This window comes from Lepisma saccharinum, chromosome 16 (assembly GCF_977018435.1).
Source record: "Lepisma saccharinum chromosome 16, izLepSacc3.1, whole genome shotgun sequence".
Classification (NCBI taxonomy): domain Eukaryota; kingdom Metazoa; phylum Arthropoda; class Insecta; order Zygentoma; family Lepismatidae; genus Lepisma; species Lepisma saccharinum.
In genome coordinates, this window is record NC_139244.1 from 63,482,390 (window position 1) to 63,502,341 (window position 19,952).

Here is a 19,952-nt window from a genome sequence, read left to right on the forward strand (position 1 = left end):
CAGGTGTGTGTATAAACGGGCCCAAATGAAGAAATACGTGTTTTTTTTTTGTTTCAGCTAAAAAACTGTTTTAGGGGGCAAAACCCCCTCAAATGTCAAGATGAGGACAAATTGAAGTGAGGATCTGACAAATGTGTCCCTCCGATTTCCATAAAACTTGACAGGTGTATAGTAGGGCCGAATGGAAGAAATACGTGTTTTTTTGTTTAAGCTAAAAAACGGGTTTGGGGGGCAAAACCCCCTCAAATGTCAAGATGAGGACAAATTGAAGTGATGATCGGACCCCTGTGTCCCCCTCCGATTTCCATGATACTTGGCAGGTGTGTGTATAAACGGGCCCAAATGAAGAAATACGTGTTTTTCTTGTTTCGGCTAAAAAACTGTTTTAGGGGGCAACCCCCCCTCAAATGTCAATATGAGGAAAAATTTAAGTGGGCATTTGACTTATGTGTCCCCTCCGATTTCCATGAAACTTGGCAGGTGTATAGTGGGGCCCAAAGGAAGAAATACGTGTTTTTTTGGTTTCAGCTAAAAACGGTTTTACCGGGCGAAACCCACTCAATTGTCAAGATGAGGACAAATTGAAGTGGGGATCTGACCCCTGTGATCCCCTCCGATTTCCATGAAACGTGGCAGGTGTATAGAGGGGCCCAAAGGAAGAATTACGTGTTTTTTTGTTAGAGCTAAAACTGTTTTAGGGGGCAAAATCCCCTCAAATGTCAAGATGAGGACAAATTGAAGTGAGGATCTGACCCCTGTGTTCCCCTCCGATTTCCATGAAACTTGGCAGGTATATAGAGGGGCCCAAAGGAAGAAATACTTTTTTTTTGTTTCGGCTAAAAAAACTGTTTTAGGGGGCAAAACCCGCCTCAAATGTCACGATGAGGACAAATTGACGTGAGGATCATCTGACCCCTGTGTCCCCCTCCGATTCTCATGAAATTTGACAGGTGTATAGAGAGGCCGTATGCCCCCTGTTTCTTTCTATGCCATATTTACGTGGTTTCGGGGTCAGATCCCCACTTCAATTTCTCCTCATCTTGACACACATAAATGTGAGACATTCCATTCCAGGATGAAACCTTTAACACATATAACAAGATAGAAATGTTATACAAAAATTATACAATTGTTCTACAGTTACAGTTCTACAAATTAAAAAGTTCTGTATCCGGATCTGGCCATCCCTACTATACACCTGATACGTTTCATGGAAATCGGAGGGGAACACAGCGGTCAGATCTCCACTTCAATTTGTCCTCATCTTGACATTTGAGAGGTGGTTGCCCCCTAGAACAATTTTTTTGTCGAAACAAAAAAAAACACGTATTTCTTCATTTGGGCCCTGCAAGTTTCATGGAAATCGGAGGGGAGACTTAGACCTCCCTTGTAAGTGTATTAATTAATTACAAATCGCGCATGCGCGCGCACACGTGTGTATGTATATTATATATATATATATGCATATTAGCAGGTAACAATATGTTATAAGCACATTCTTACTTTCCAAAGAACCGCATGTGGGATGGCAAAACGGATCCGGATCCGGATCCAAAAGTACCGGATCCGGATCCGAAAATTCTGGATCCGGATCCGAAAGTACCTGATCCGGATCCGGATCTGAAAATTCCGGATCCGCGGATCCGGATCCGAAAATTTTTAGGATCCGGATCCTTAGGATCCGGAACCAACCGGATCCGGATTTCGGATCCGCCAGGATCCGGATCTGGCCATCCCTAGTATAGATGTGTAAATATGTATTCTGTTTGTAATGACCGAATTTGCCAATATAGTATCCCTCAGCAATGATCTGTTCTTTTCCAGGGAGGGGGAACCCAGGTGACCCAGCAGAAGAACATGGCGTACAAAAAGGAGGCTTACAAGACGGTCTCCTACAACTACAGAACACAGGATGGAAGTACAGGTAAAATAGCACAACACTTTTTCTAAGTATTTTTTAAAAAAATATTTTGAGCATTCATTCATTCATTTAACCCTTCAAGACGCACGCTCTCCGCTAGTACGCGCATTGGGTAAAAATTACTCAGAAGCAAAATTGCTTGTAAGTCCGAATTATAAGCATTATACTAATATTGTTAAGTTTGAACATTTTATTGTATTATGCAATTGATGAAGACGAGAAAAAAAAATACTAAAACCAGCGCTCTACCATAACGTAAGGACGTGCGCTGGGTAAATTTTACTCAGAAGCAAAATTATTTTGTAAGTCTGGATTATAATTGTTTAAAGGAATTTAAATAACAAAAACCTTTATTGATTACTTTAAGTTTATTAATTTTAAACATTTTTATTGTGTTACACAATTGATAAAAATGAGGAAATATCTTCTTCAAATAGAAAACTGAAAGATATGAGGGCACATATTTGTGAAATTTACCCAGGCAGTGTTTCCACAGCCTTGCGAGTGGAACTAACAAAGTCTCGTAGCTGATTTAGGGCCACGACAGCCTGAAGGGTTCAATGGAAAGGTATTGAGAAAAGTGGCCTCAGGAAATGATAAAAGAGAAATGTGTTTCAAAATCGCCTAATCCCTCCTTACTGGTTAGTTTAACCTACTCAAATATAGCTACATATTTAATTTACACACATTTGAAAACTTTGTATTTACATATATGTGTCCCATTTGTGGTTAACAATGTTATTCCAAAAGTAACTGTAAACAATTCATTCAATTTTTTTCATGTTGAAAACTACCACTACATATTACATGATTAGTTCGTGAACTGAACTCTTGCATAACAAGACTACAAGGTGAGGCAAAAAGTCGGTTACATAGGAAACAAATATGTGCACTCCAACACACACATGACTGAAATATAATGCTTAGAGCTACAGTACATGTTCAATACGGACACCATCTGCTTGAATTCAAGCTTCAATTCGGTGCTCCCTGTTGAGTAAGACGTCTGCTAGCGTGGTGGGAGTGATTTGGGAGATGGTGCCTGTGAGCCTTTCTTTGAGGTGGTCCAGGCCCTTAATTTTCTTAGTAGGCCTATACATGATGCTATTACGTGTCCCCATATGTAAAAGGCCAGGGGTGTTAACTCTAGCGACCGTTGAGGCCATTCACCTATGTAACCTGAATTTTGCACAACCCTGTATATTAAAATAAATACAATTTTTTAAAACCACAATAACTGCATTTGAGAAAATATATACTCGTAATCTCATACCTGGTGTGTTTTTTCGTTTCGTTGAAAATGGCAATCACGATTAATTTTATTTTGCATGCCGGCTCCTTAGCGATTAGCTATGCAGTATCCATGTTTACAATTTCAGCCCTCCATCTGAAAACGATATCTTCGTACGCTAGTGTATGTATCCATAAATATTTAGAAGCAAATTAGAATATGCTTGCTCTGTATGGGCGCCAACTTGTAACTCCCAGACAGGCTCAACAGAGAATCTCCGGGCTGTTATTCGATGTTTGGGTAGTGATGGTGCAAAACCAACAAAAAATACTCGAACGATGAAAACGCAGTATGGGGATTCCTGTATGTCACCTTCAACTGGTTTATGAGTGGCGCAGAAAGTTTAAAAGTGGAGTGTCAGCTTTGGCTGACGCAGCTGGCTCCGGTCGCCCTCGCACTGCAATGATAGTCACGTTCTTCTAGGACTGTAAACGTCTAACTCTGGAACGTTACATGCGCAGAGGACGCAATGTTAACACTGCGTCCTGTTGTGATCTACTTGAGAACCACTTGAAATCTGTAATCAATCAGGTAAAAATGTCGCGATTTGGTCAGTTCTAGTGTGCTCTTGCAGCAAGATAACACGAGGCCACATACAGTTCATGCGACAGCGTAAAAAATTACGGGACTTCGTTTGGAGCATCTACCACATCCTGCATACACACCGTACCTAGCACCGAGTGATTATCATGCGTTTGCCCCCCTTAAGGAGGCACTAGGCGGCAAGAAGTTCCGATGAGGTGAAACAGACGATGCAGGAGTGGTTACGCAGTCAGTCAGAGAATGTTATTTCTATTGAAATCAGGGCATTAGTGAAACTGTGGCACACCTGCATTGAACGTTCAATGCAGGTGTTGGAAAGTTATTAATTGCAATTCTATTGTGCATTTTCTGCCAATTAAAAAATTATTAACCCTAGCTTAACTTACTTACCATAAGGGGGCTGACAGGCCCACACTTTTTTAATCACTAAAATTAAAAAAAAAAAACATTTTGTTATTGAATCACTGCTTTCTTTGTTGATTAAACATGTGCAGTTATTGATTAATTATAATAATTACAAAACAATACCATCATTAATAAAAAAGAATAACCAGTTATTGCAGGAGTGTCACACACGTATTTTACCATTCACTAAAGCTCACAAAAATCATAATATTTTTTTATTAATACTTCTTTCGTTTATAGAGGGGTAGTTGTTTATTAATTATAATAACTACAAGAATTACCATTATCACCAACCATTTTTACACTGTCACTGGCATGAGTGTCTCCAATAACAAGCATTCAAACATGGTGCCTGAGAGGCCCACCAAATGCATTTTGCCTCCTATTTACATTACATTTATGTTTCTATGAACAAAAGTAATACAGAAATATTGTGAACGCCCTAGGGAACAATGTAATTTATTTTCAGTTTTTTATAAAAAATTTCAAGGTAGATAAATCGAAAAAATACAGGTGGTGGGCCTGACAGTCCCCCCCCTTCGGGTAAGCTAGGGTTAAGGTTACTACCATTTGTAATTGGAGACTTATCTCTGTTGAAGTTAAATAAATTTAAATGAGTTAAGAGAGTAAAGAGTTAATCATAGTGTTGGTTGTTCTTAGTTCCAGCCATCACGACGAACGAGACGAGGGTGCAAGCGACATCCGACCCGGCAGCCGACGCTCGGTTGAGGCAGAACCTCAGCGAACTGGACAGCCTTCTGGATGACCTCCACCACGCACAGCAGACGGAGACCCGCACCGGTAAGCGCAAGGACTGGCTTCAATTTGAAGTGATTTGAATTCTGTTAATTAGCGTTGCTTTTATTTCACTTTTGGCTAATCGCGAGTGAGGATTATTGATGATGGGTGTACGACATTTTGGTGCCAGGACTTTTCGGGGCTTAACATTTGATGCCTTTGTCCTTTCTCTTTTGCACAGCCCTTCACATCTGACCTCTGTCCCACAATGTAAATGATAAAGTTGTAAAATTTGTGAACGGACACACTCGTGCACCAGACATTTGTGGATTAAACGCCAGATTACTGTACAATGAAATGAAGAAGCATTGTCAGCAAAACGCAACACATTTTTTGGACTGTGCTGAAGCTAAGATGAGATCTTATGTGTATCTGTCACCTATTGAAATTATTTACAAAACACTACATATTCCGGGGTCTTTTTTAGCTTCCGGAAGGTTCGTTCCACACAGGTTATTATTTCATTTTTGTAATAGTAATAAAGTTAGTGGTTTCTTAGTATATTAACACCTTATTGTGCTATTTATGAAGGCTTAAAGTATTTTGTAATTAACTTATGAATTACAAGAGTGTCTAAAGAAATGAGAGTGTAATGCAGCTAAATGGGAGAAGGTTTAGTCAATGTCTGGAGCACGAGTGTATTACTTCACAAATTTAAGAATTTTATCTTTTGCAGTGTGAACGAGAGCCTTGCACGCTTCAGAGAACACTGCCAGTACACTTTATCACTTTTGGTCTTTCCTTTTAAATATAAAAATCCATCATGTATTAGTTTTTTTTTCACTGTGAGAGGTCTTCACTAGCCATTTTCTAAGTGATGAGGAAGACATTCAGCATATACAAGTCACTGAAAATGAATCAGGTGTCAGAGGTGAAAGGATGTGCAAGAGAGAAAAGTTATATAAAAATGTCTACCACCAAAATGTCCGACTTCCATTGAAATTGATGAAGGGACGCTCACAAATACACCCATGCTCAGACCGGGATTCGAACCCAGTACCTCTGGCGTCGTAGCGCGCTGTGCTAACCATTCCGCCACGGAGGCCGGCGGAGTTTAAAGAGCGAAAGGGGTTTGGCGTTCAGAAAACAAACAAGTTAATAAAACAAAACAAATACGTTACACTACTACTTTAAACTGTAGGTCCAGTCCCGATTAGCCTATCTGTGCAAGTGGACTTAAAACAACAATTCAATCAAATAAACAAAGAAGCGACACAAGTCGTTTGGGAACGAGCCAATCAACAGTGGCGTTTCACACCGTAGAGGCGTGACTTTCCGCAGAAGTCTGCGTTCGATTCTTGAAATCCTCGAGCGACACGTGTCGCATGTCGCTTGTCGCTTCGGTGGGAAATCTCTCTTACGGGTAGGCAAATTGAAAGCTCGAAACGAACTCGCCTGTTGTATAGCATGCGTACCTATTGCCAAGTTTCGGGTGTTATTCGTCTCTTCAAAGCTGTTAGCGTAATTTTACTTTGGTAACGCCATTTCATTATACCAAAGGTTAGGTCAGAGGCAAATTCTCCATGTTACCGCGTTTACCGCCGATAAACCAACATTTCTCATGTTTTTGCACATTTTGCTTTAATGTATGATCACTGGTCGTTATATATTACGCAAGCTATTAAAACAAGCTTCTAAACCAGAATTGAAGTAAATTATTTAAATAACTGAAAGACTGGTTTATGTACGCCACTGATCGTTGTCCATCGCACCCTTCTGACGACCGGGTTGGGAGGGCGAGGGATCCGAAGCAATGGCTATTTAAAAACAGGCGACCTTCCATCGCTGCAAACAGCGTTGGCAGGAGAACACTGCTTCTTCCTTCTGCTTTCTGTGCCGAGCCTGGCGGAGGCAGTGTTGCTACAGTGTTGCGCTTGGCGCAGGGGAAATGTAAAAGGGAAGATTTTATTAAAAATATAGAAATTGCTGGAAAATTTATCATACTTATACCCTGTCCTAGCTAACTCTGGAGCAAGGCGGTGCACAGCGACAGAGAAGGGTGGGGGATTGGTGATCGAGTGGGCAGACCGAAGCAATAAACGTTGCTGAGATGGCTGGTAACTGTAGTCGCTCCCCCTCCACGTAATCCCGTTCCTCTCACGTGTTCATGATTTAGCCGTCTTGCGTCACTACTTGCGCAGAGATTTGTTTTCCTTCGTCTGCTCCAAAGATGACTGGAACAGAGTGTATGTTTTTGTTCTATTTTATCCCTGCATTGGCGTTTTATTTCTATTACGTCTAATTAATGTAGGTGGGTTGTTCTGTATAATACATATATATATATACAATAAATAAGAATTGTTCCTGTTTACCAGGCGTGCGTGCCGTATTTTGGAAACTAATAATAACCCCCAAACAGTAGCAACTCAACAAAAGCCAACATATGCGCAAACACTGTCCAATCCAGCACAGCAGGGAGAAAAAGCTGCTCAAATACAAAAAATCACCAGCAAAGCAAAACATACCGTATTTATCACAGCGCAAGATAACCAAAAGGTTCGTGATATATGGGATAATTTCACTATGGCAATAAATCCAGTCCGTGAGAGGGTAAAAATCGAAGCTATGCGAACCACCCCAAAAACCCTTATTGTGGAGACCGCCACCAGAGAGGACCTTGAAAAAATAATGAATAATCAAAACCTCAAATCCAAGAAACTGAATGTGGAACTCCCTAAAAAACGCAACCCGCTGATGATCATTTATGAAATCCCAATCAAAAGAGAAGAGGAGAATATAACAGAGGAATTTTATGCACTGAATGGTATCGAGGAACACTTGAACATGTCTCTAGATGAATTCAAGACCAAATTCAAGTTTCGGTTTAAAACCGGGCCCAGGAACCGACCAGTCTCGCACAGAGTATACGAGGTGGATCCCGTAATTAGGAAACTTATCCTAAATATGAATAAGGTACATTTAGCCTATCTGTCCTTGTCAATGAAGGACTATTTAGTCGTCCCGGTTTGCCTCAAGTGCCTGGAATATGGACATGTCGCGAAGCACTGCAAAGGGGAGCAACACTGTATAATATGTGGAGCTGAGGGACACTCTAGAGAGGAATGCAGAAAGGAGAGGGTAGAAAAATTATGCATACCCTGCATGAGAAGGAAAAGAACGTGCAACGCCGATATAAAGGATTGCCCTACAATGAAGTTCTTTCAGCAGAGATTAATAGAAAAAACCAATTATGGAATTTAAACAAATAAGAAAGAGAAATAGGAACACCCCTAGCCGCCGACGCCGTAATGCGACAAGAGCGGCGGCATACGCAGTAAGGAAACAGGGTGAACTTCAGGAAATTCTAAAACACCGTTTCACAATAGATCTTCCTCTCCACCTCAATACCTTAATCTCCGGAGAACTACTTTATCCCCCCACCCCTCCCCGCAGCAACTTCTCTCTTCATTCCACACTAACGCCGTTACCTACTCACTATAACTGTCAAAAACCCATTCTTAGCACACCGATACCTGGCCTGAAACCATGTGCCTTCATTATTCCCCCTCAGTTATCCATATCCCCCCCGCCATCGCCACTCTCACTTTCTCCCCCTGAATCAGTCCTACTCACACCACCGCACTCACACTCTGCACAATCCTCGCCAGTCTCCTGGTCTTTCTCACACACCCCATTCAGCCCCACCTCATACTTCTCTCATAGCTATGAAGACCTCCAGAATGGCCCCTGCCCCAATCTATCGTCTCATTCTCCTTCCCTGATTGACCTAGTCGAACCTCCAAGTCGGTCAAATCTAAACCCGGAAGCTCCTCCCTTCCAAGTACAAACAAAATACTTAAATTTTACCGCACCAGTCATAATGAACCCACCCCGACCAGAATTCAAAGATACCCCAAAAACGAACATCAACCCAGCAACGATATACCGTAAATTCGAACTTGATCTACAACTTAGCCGGCTTGAAGAGAGGGATAATTTAATCACTGCGCTGCGTTTGCTGGTTAGATTAAAACATGATAACGGAAAATCCATTACATTCCCTTACCCGGAGGCTGTGGATAAGATGATCCTAAGATGCAGCAACATCCCGGTTAGTCCGGATGAATTGCACGATTTACTAAAACAAACGTTTCACCGAAGGGACCTAAAGCTAGACTTAGAAGAGGTCTACAAAGATTTCGCAAGGGGATATGGAAGAGTTGTCCAGGATGCCACCAAGCCTTGGCCGTCGTGGAGCTCTGTAATAAGACATTGACGAGAAACAAGTTAGGCATACTGCAGGTAAATCTGAATGGAGCGAAACTGGCCACGGAGGAGATTTTCATCTTAGCTAGAACAAACAACGTCGACTTGCTGTTGTTACAAGAACCTTACATTCTAAACGGAAAGGTGATACATGCACCGATGGACGCTACACTAGCCTATAACCAAAACCAAAATGCCAAAACTGCAATAGTAGCACTAAATAAAAACATAAATATGCTCAAAATAGAACAGTTATCTGATTCACACACAAACTGCGTAGAAATAGGATACAATAAACAAAATTTTACAATCATAAACACCTATTGTCAATATAGTCACAGCATCGACAAATATATAGACCACATCAGAAAAGCCTGCAGGGCCTATTCATACAACAAGATCCTGGTGACTCTAGACAGCAACTCTTCCTTACCCCTCTGGTTTGGCAGGGATACGGATTCCAATGGCGAAAAAATGATGAACCTTCTAGCTGAATTAAACTTAAATGTAGAAAATCAACCGGGTAACCCACCAACTTACCGGGGTAGAGCGGGGGCGAGCAGTAATATTGATCTAACTCTATCCAACAACCGCATGAGCCCTCTCATAGAGGGATGGAAAGTCCTGGACATGGTAACAACCAGTGACCACAACGTCATTGAGTTTTATGTCAACCTGGAAGGTGCTCCAAAAACCCACACGATGAGACCACCTACCTACAACTGGGCAAAAACGGACAAGACTGCTCTGCTAAACAACATCGATCTGCCAGAATGCTCTAGATCTGCAAATAACGCAAATGATTTGGCAGAATTGCTCACGAAACAGCTTCAAGCAGCCATAGAGGCATCCACGCCTAGGCACGATATGGACAGACCTCCTAAACCATGGTCAAACAAATTGACAAGGCTTAGGAACAACATGCGCAGATCTCGAAAACTATACCAAAAACCAAACATTCCTGACATAAGAGCAACTTATCTAGAAGACTATAGAAGAGCAAAGTCTAAATATGCAGAAGAGTTGAAAAGCTTCAAATTGAAAAGGTGGCATAATTTTGTAAATAGATATCTTAATAAGGATAAATGGAGTCTGCCGTATAAAATTATCACGAGCAAAACTAAACAGAGAGAGGTGACAACAACCTTAAAAAGATCTGATGGAACCCTAACCAATAACGCACGGGAAACCGCGGAACTGATGCTGCATGGACTCCTCCCAGATGATGAAGAACAAACGGACAACGAGGAAAATGCCGCGATAAGGAGGGAACGTGGACGCTATCCTAACAACACTCCCATAGCCCCATTCACATCTGAAGAAATTGTCCGAGAGCTGACATCAATGAAAAGTAACAAGGCGCCAGGCCCAGATGGCATACCAGCTGGAGTAATCAAGCAAACGCTTCCAAAAACACTACCTTTCATTACAGCCCTCTTCAACCAATGTATTATAGGAAAGGAATTCCCCAGGGCATGGAAGGAGGGACGCCTAGTAGTAATCAGGAAGGAAGGAAAAGAAGATGCTGCGAGCTTAAAATCGTACAGACCCATCTGCCTGCTAAATACTATGGGGAAGCTTTTTGAAAAACTTATAAACAAGCGTCTGCAGGAATTCCTCGCCATGGTAGGAAAAAATGACAACCAGTATGGCTTTACAAAGGGTCGTTCTACGGAGGACGCTATAAATAAGCTAAAACAGGTTGTGGAAAAATCAGAAACGAAGCTCGTCGTAATCGTTTTCGCGGACATTAGCGGGGCCTTCGACAATTTGTGGTGGCCCCACCTCTTCTACACCCTCAGGAAAATAAACTGCCCGGTTACACTCCTCAGATTGTTGGAAAATTACTTCAAAGACAGACGAGTTCACCTCGACTTAAATGGAGTAAAGGTATTAAAAATAACTACAAAGGGCTGTCCACAGGGCTCGGTATTGGGCCCGCATCTATGGAATGTAAACCTTGAACCCTGTCTTCGAGCGCTAGAAAATGACGAAAACGTTGACCAAGTTATTGCTTATGCCGATGATGTAGCGGTGGTGTGTTCGGGCAACTCGAGAGCTCAAATCGAGAATAAAGCAAATCAAGCATTGAGAACGTTGGCATAGTGGTGCAGAGGCGCAAAATTAGAACTCTCGTCCTCTAAGACGAAATACCTTATTGCCAAAGGACATCTAAGTCATAACAGGAATCCTAGCATTAAAATATCTGGCTCAACCGTGAAAAGGACAAAAGAATTTGAATACTTGGGTGTGACACTGGAGGAAGGGATGAGATTTGGGGCTCGCATTCGAAAAATTACCCAAAAAGGCGAAAATACCATGAGCAAGTTAACGAGACTGGCAGCCCAAAACTATAACCTGCCACCAGGCATCATGGATACATACATAAAGTCCATATATGAACAGATTACCACATATGCGTCCTCGGTCTGGGTGGGTGGACTCAAAAATAAGAAGAATGTTAGGGTACTTCGATCCTCACAAAGGAGAATACTCCTGAGAGTGACGGGAGCATTTGGCACGACCTCCACGGAGGCGCTCCTTGCCGTAACTGGTAACATACCACTAGACAAGGAAGTGAGATGGCGAGCAGCCAAATACCAGTTCAGGAAAGGAGATGAACAGGAATTGACGAAATGTGTTGGAATCTTCCTCCCTACCCTACACGATATAAGAGCAAGATTGACAAATGAATGGCAAATGGAGTGGGAAACTGCTGAGAATGGAAGAAGAGTATATAGCTTTGTGCAAAACATCAGATACAATAAACTAGCCAGCAATCAATATTCAAGAGGACTCGTACATCTTCTGACAGGCCATGGCCCATATGGTACGCATCTCTGCCGAATAGGCAGCAGACCCACACCTGCGTGCAGCGCATGTGGTGTGATAAGAGATACGCCAGAACACAAAGTCTTCTTCTGCCAGGCAGCTGGTGAAGAGATCAAACGACTAAGACGGGAACTACCAACCACTGACGTCAAAACACTCTTATGTCCTCAGCAGTTGGACAAGCTTAGAGCCCTGGCGAATGCAGTATCATTAGAAGAACAAAGAAAATTTAATACTCGGCTCCAAAATCCCCAACCGGAAGCGCCCATCCCGGCAAGACACAATGAAGAAGTAAGGAAAATCAGGTTTCAACCGGCAAGGAATTCACACACCAGGAATGTGCCTCCCGCACCGGCTCGGCTGGACGAACAGGAAGCAGAAGAAGACGAAGTGTAAGAAGTGGAGGAAGCTCCGGAAAATGCTTCTAGAAGAAGATTCTTCGCTGTCTCATTGGGAAGGCAGGAAGCCGAGGAGCGTAGGAGAATTCGTCCAATCAGAATGCCTGGTGAGAAACATAAAGACTACCTTATAAGGGTGGCTGCATCCAGAACATCAAACATGTAAATTAATCCTCTAACTCATATAAATATTCTCATCAGACGCAAACATAACACATATCTTTAAATTGCCATGCTAAAGTGCACTTTACACATTTTATCCCTGCACTGGTACTCCAGTGTCTTATATTTCAGTTTCATATCATCACCATATATCTACACTTTCAGCACCATGTTTTCACTATGGTGGAGCTCCAGTGTTTAATATATTTTTCTTCTTCTTCTATTTTATTATGTTCTTTTAAATTTTTATATCTATTATTATCTCATATACAATTTTTATCTCAAAGCATTAAGAAACCACACATACCCGTTCTAAGGAAACTCGCGCGCGCTATAATCACTCTTACCAACTCCAAATCCCAAACTTTTGTACAGATGGGGGCTGGACACCGACAGCGGAACACCTAGCCTCTGGGGTGGAGCATTCTTTGACAACAGTAATTGCAAAACGTAAAAATAAATGGTCTTAAACCAAGAGCTCACCCGCTCTCGGTTGCCGGCTCCTGATGCAAGATGCATCAATAAACAATATATGTAATGTATAGGGCGTGCGAGCTCCAATAACTTCTCACTCACAGATCCTGGAGCCCGGGATCCGGTACATGCTAGATCACCACACATTACAGCATATCACCTAAAATTGTAATACAAACAATATGTAACGGAAGATACTTATTCACGTGGAAAAATGTATAGTATTGTACTGTCTACAAATGTAATGTAATGTAACTCAATTTATTAACTATGTTATTAATCTTGTATTGTTTTCTTTTTATTTTCAGTCTTATGTATCTGCAATTATCAATAAAATAGTAGTGCACAACGATAACGGGGGAACCGTAATTCGAGCTAAAGACGTCCCAGTTTATTGCAGAGGCACTGGGACAAGCGTATGCCCTCGAATGCATACGGGTGGAGGTTTGGTTGTATTCGGGGGTTCCCCCCTTATTGTTGCTGTTTACCAGGTCAAATTTTGAGAATACACCATGTGTTAAGAATGTTTCCCATGAATTTGAGGTGTGTTTGTGCTTTCCTAATAGCTCGCCTGATTTCCACTCCAACTAACACTAGGATGGGTATGATTAAATATTAATAAAAGCAAGGTTCATCTAATTCTGAAGTATTCGCTCTGGTACTTGGCATGGAGTGGCCCGTGCATAAATATGTACTCATGTTATTTAATATTTACTCTAATTATTTCCAATGTTAACACATTTGCTAACTGCTGATAGAGGTGCTTTTGAAGTAAATTCTTTCTTCTTGCCTACGTCATTGGCACTAGGGTTTTCACTTCATAAGTGTGAAAAAAATCATAGATTGTATAATTCTTCCACTGACCTTTTGTATAAATATATGTCTTAGGGAAGGAACTTTTCCAAATGTATTGAAATTATCAAGGGTTGTACCAATTTATAAAAAAAGGTGAGAAAAATTGTTTAGCCAGCTACCGTCCCATTTCACTGACTCCAGTGTTTTCAAAAGTTTTAGAATCAATTATGCATTATCAATTATGCAATTACTTGGACCATAATAACTTAATTTGCAAATCACAGTTTGGTTTCAGGAAGGGTAAGTCAACAGTTCATGCCATGGACTCTTTAGTCAAAAATGTACTTAAGGCTTCCGAAACTAAGGAATTTGCTCAGGCCTCTTTCTGTGACCTGAGAAGGGCTTTTGATTGTGTAGAACACACGTCACTTTTTAAAAAGATGACATGCTATGGCATTGGTGGTACAGATCTTGAATTATTTCATTCATACCTTCAGAACCGTAAACAAATTGTCTGCATAGGAATGAAGAGGTCAAATGTAGCTGAGGTCAAATGCGGTGTACCTCAAGGTTGGGTTCTTGGACCTTTATTGTTTGCTCTCATGAGGAATGATTTATTTACCATTTTGCGTCACTGCTCACACAATACTATATGCAGATGATACTACCTTCTTTAATGCCAGCTCTGACTTTAACACTCTTAAAGCCATAACTGATAATACCCTGTATCATTCTTCTTTATGGTTCAGAGCTAATGGTTTTTTGCTGAATGAAAGTAAAACCCAGCATATGTTTTTCAGTGGCGAAGCTAAGGCGTAAATACTGGGTAGGCTGAAAAATCTGCTTATATATATTTTTTATACAGCAGGTTCATGCGTCGATTCTTGTTGGTCGCAAAAGTATCAATTACTCTTTCCTTGAAGCTTTGATCAATAGAAAGTTCTTTAATCAGTTTTTTTTTTCAATGGCTATTGTACTGAGAGAACTTTATCTTTTATTTTTCATTGAATTACGGAGATATTTTTTTTTACTCTCTTGAGGGTGCTCATACTTCTTTCAGAGGAAGCTGGGAATGTATTTCCAGTTGTACAGTCAGTGTGTCCAAGATTTCGTAGGTTAAGCATCTGAGATCCAAGAAGTCTTGTTCACTTACATTTATTTTACTGCAAATCATCTTAGTATTATATTTTTATAACATAAATACGTACACTATGTGACACACACACAAACACACGCGCGGATGCACTTGAAGTAAATTAACATTCAACAATGCAGCGCGTGAACGACGCACTTTGCACAAGAAGACTAGAAGCACAACAGAACAGGTTTGGTTCTGAGGCTAGCCGCTTTTACCCAGCGAATCGGCAGTCCCCTCCCCTCCCACCTACACAGAGCTCACGCTGTAGCTGCCTTTTAAACGCGAGGCTTAGCCTCACAGTTCGGCCCGAACGCGCTCTCTCTTTCTTGCCTGCCTTACGAGATATATGGAAGGATCGGCGGAACCAAACGTTCGGATTACATAGTTTAATTCGTTTTAACGAACTTTGATTGTTACAGGGTACAAGAACATTTTAATTTCAACATTTTTTTGGGTAGGCTAAGCCTCAAAAGCCTCATAGGAGCTTCGCCACTGATGTTTTTCTGTCTTAGAGACATCCCGATCGATAATGGCTCAGACAGTGTGAAATTTCTAGGTATTGTCATTGATAATAAATTATCAATATTAAATACATAACTGCCAAGCTCTCCAGGGTTACATATTTGTTAAGGAATCTAAACAGTCATGTACCCGAAGATTACGTAAGATCAGCTTACTTTGCTTTCTTTCAAAGCATTATTTCATGTGGAATTTTACTTTGGGGGAACTGCAGTTATGTACAGTAGGCGCCCTCTAGTTCGGCCGCCGGATGGTTCGGCCCGCCCTTACTGATTTCTTTTAAGTTTTTTTTAGTTTTGTAAGCCAATAATATCTCTTAACAGTTCGGTTTTTACTTTAGGCCATGTTGTCGACAACATCACGTTGTCGGTAAGTACTAAGTAGGCCAGATGTAGTTTGTTTCTTGTACAGTAAAATACACTTAAACATGGTTTAAACTGCCATATAACTAATTTTAATGTATTGCGGTACCGTTTATAGGATTTATTGGTCTTTTTGCATTACTTCGGTTCGTTCGGCCTCCGGTTCGGTCCCGAGGTGTACTTTCCTATACTACAAGAAACAGCAGGCGTATAAATATACCCTATGATAGACTCTCAAATTCCCTGAATAGTTATGAAGCTCAAGGACTAAGACTATTTAATAAGCTACCTTTTGATGTGACAAATATGCCTATGAGTTTATTAAAACATAAACTGGATGCCTGGTTAGTTGCTACTCAAGAATTTCTTGAAATTAAAAATATTGTATTTTAGTGCAACTTAATCTTAAAAGGGATTATAATTTTATATTATTTTATAATATATTTCACACTATTTTGTTCTTGACGTTGTCTATTGCTGTACAAGCTTAATGACAATAAAATATTATTATTTTTATTAATGACTTTTTGGCAATCCATCCAGTGCTCACGCGAACAAGTAACTAGCGAACTATAAGTGTTGCCAAAGAGCTAAGTTAAATTGATTTTTTTTATTTGAATTTTAAATTTTGGGTGCGTCAGCACTAAGGCTATTTTCAGTGGCGCAGGAACGTTTCGTTTTTCATTTGGGGGGTACAGAAATTCAACCTTCCAGATATAGATATATATATATATATATAGCTATATATTGTGTGTACTTCACACATATATGTATACCTAGGTAAAATGTGGTGCATGGGAAATTCCATTTTAGACGCGAATATCGAGGTTTTAATGCAAAATTTGCCTAAATATTTTTTCTTTATTTATTTTTATTATTGTTTATTTTTTTTTCAATTTATGACTATTTAAAAAACAGGTTTCAAGACCAGATAACAATTCCAAAACATACAGTTCTGGAGCTTGTTCTGAGCTCATTTTGAATTTAATGGGATGGAATATCAGGAGTTCGTAATGTGAAAATTGCAAGCAAAGCTACATCTATTCATTTTAACACAGGTTGCGATTTAAAGGGGTGAGGAGGATTCCCCCACCTCTAACGTGAGTCATTCCAAATTAGGAATAATCATTTCCTATCCACCAGTGGCGACGATTGGGTTCCAAAACCAGGGGGGCAAGATGCCAAAACTGAGGGGAGGGGGGGCAAAGACAAAATCTTTCCCTTTCTAGATAAGGTTTAGCATAGTGCGAGAGCAAAAGTGGCGAAAAGTGGGGGACAACTGCCCCCTTGCTCCCCCTATTTGCCGCCATTGACACCCACTGAATATGAAAACCATATTTTTAAATATATCGTACTTACAGCATTTCACTTCGGTTCAGTTCATTTTAGAGCCGCATAGCTATATATAAAATATCTTTAAACTATGTAATTTATGGCAGATATGTACCGTATACAGTGCCCTTTAGAAGCCATGTATTCGGTATTTTCTCGTACTTCTAGAAGGTGTTTTACAAGTACTTTTTTATCAAATACGAAAACTGTGCCCTGTCTTTGACGTATGTTAACCGTACTTTTCGAACGCTTGTTGACAGGCGTTGTGTCTTCTTTTTTAAAAAATACTGAATCGAGATGATTCCTGATCAACTCGCAAGACATCAAACTTTGAAGTATTTGTAAAACATATGACATAGTAATTATTTGTAATATAATTAGCTGTACCTTATGATGCTCTTCAAACACTTAAAGTACAATCATTGTACTGATGGGCGTCCGGAAGGGGGGGCAAGGGGGGCCGTGCCCCCCCATGGAAAATGAAAGCCAACCAAAAATTATGTATTTTACACACAATTTCATTTTAGCCACAATAATATGTGTTAATTATTGCATGAACATCATAAATTCAAATTTAAGCAATGTTTTTTTTAGGGAACAACACTATTTTTGGAGAAAATGTGCCTTGTTTGCCCCCCCCCCTGGAAAAAAATACCTTCCTTGCCCCTCCCTGGTAGAAATCCTGCGGACGTCCATGATTGTACTTGCAAAACCGGAAGCCTTCAGATCACAGAGCAAGAAATTTAGAGGAAAACCATATTTTTTTTTTCAATCGTTGGTGGACAATATGAAGTGTCGGCTTGAAGAGTTAGGTTTCTTTACGTATGTAGCCGTATTAAATGCAGATACATACGTGTGTTTTATGGTGACATGTTAATTCCTCGTTTATATAAAAAGGTGAACTTTAATGTAAGCAAAAGCATGTAGGCCTACGCGTCACCAGTCGAAGATATTCACATCTACAAAGAAAATTCAATACACATTCCCACCTCACTCAAAGACCTTGTGAATCCAATCCAAATTTTACCAATACAGCCAAATTGTAAGCTGAATGTGAAAGCGGGTTAAGTGCCATGAACCTTATCTTAACTGATTAGAGAAACCATTTAGAAGTTTTAAACCTGCTTTTCATTTCAATAGACTCCCAGTGCATTGTTTTCATGCAGAAAAATTTGCAACAAAATGGATCAAGTCATAAGCATTACAGTGTCCTTGAAAGCCAACTGGCAAATCATCGAACCTGCAGTGAGTCTCATTTATTTTGTGCATTCAACTGACTAATGTAATTTTCTTACAGTTTGACTTTAGAATTTAACTTAAATTGGTGTTGTGTACCTATGTGTTGCATTCGATATCAAAATTAGATTTTAAGCAATTCATGTCCAATTCTAAGCATACCAAAGTCATAGGTAAATCCTTCCCCTTCTGATAAAATAAAAAATCGCATCATGTTTTAATATCTAGGAAATATTGCTGAACCATTTCAACTAGGAATGGTATCGAGATGTATCGAGAATTTTTTTGCTCGGGACGGGATCGGGACAGGAATTTTTTTTAATCCCGACATTCGGGACGTGAAAAATTTACCATTTCCCGACTAAGTCGGGAAATTTTCGGGACGGGAAATGTTCGAAATTTCCCGAAGCTCTGAAAATCTCGAATTCTACGTCATTTTCAACTTAAGTGATTGTTTTTGCATTTCTGGAATAAAAACAAACAATTTCCGATAAGTTCCAGACACTGCAATGTAGAAAACGTCAAGAATTAACATATTTTAAAAATGACCATTCGGTATTTCCCGACTGCTCGGGATCCCGAAAAGTCGGGAAGTCATTTCCCGAAGTCGGGATCGGGACGGGAATTTTTTTTCCGTTCTCGGTCCCGACTTTTCGGGATCCCGCACAAATCGAGATGAGACAAATGTGTCACCACTCAAACTTTCACAACGTATATATGCCATTAAAACAAATTAACTAACTCTCTAGCCTTCTTAAACCCTAAGGTTCATGGCTGCAGCAACACAGGCATTCCATCTGTCCCTATCTTGAGCAAGATCTATATACTCTTTTTCATCCCTACCGATGTCCTTTAGGTCTATCTCAACGTTGTCCCTCCATCTTCGTCTTGGCCTTCCTACAGGTATCTTACCATCAGGTTTCCCAACAAGAATCCTGTAAACTCCTCTTTCCTCTCCCATTCGTGCCACATGGCCTGCCCCCCTAAGTCTTCTTGATTTAATTATTCTAATAATATCTGGACATGAATACAAATTATGTAGTTCTAAATTATGTAACCTTCTCCACTCACCTGTCTCCTCATCCCTTTTAGGTCCAAAGATTTTCCTAAGGATCCTATTTTCAAATACTCTCAATTTATGTTCCTCTTTCAATGTAAGGGACCAAGTTTCACACCCATATAATACTACAGGCAAAATTACTGTTTTGTATATTTTAACTTTTAGTTTCTTAGATATTAAACGAGAAGACAAAAGTTTATGAAGAGAGAAGTAACATGCATTTACTGAATTAAGCCTACTTTTTATTTCCTCTTTAATATAATTTCCATTTGTTAATATTACTCCTAAGTATTTGAATTTGGAAACTAGTTCAAACGAGTTGTTATCAATAATTAGATTTTGATTATTACCTAACACTTGGTTTCGGCCTGTAAGCATATATTTAGTTTTCTCTTTGTTAACTTCCAAACCTATCTCTTTAGCAGTTTTGAAAAATATTTTAGCATTACTCTTAATTGTATTTATATCATCCCCTAATAA

At 40.1% G+C, this 19,952-nt stretch overlaps 1 protein-coding gene across 2 annotated transcripts in view; it reads left to right on the plus strand.

Annotated features, from left to right (window-relative positions):
* The window catches only part of LOC146000506 (uncharacterized), a 117,541-nt gene that overhangs the window by 80,493 nt on the left and 17,096 nt on the right, over positions 1-19,952 (plus strand). For both annotated transcript variants that reach the window (XM_083138237.1, XM_083138238.1), the window contains 2 exons: positions 1,825-1,924; positions 4,821-4,961. In XM_083138237.1, coding sequence (XP_082994363.1) covers positions 1,825-1,924; positions 4,821-4,961 — 241 coding nt within the window. The remainder of the gene's footprint in view (positions 1-1,824; positions 1,925-4,820; positions 4,962-19,952) is intronic.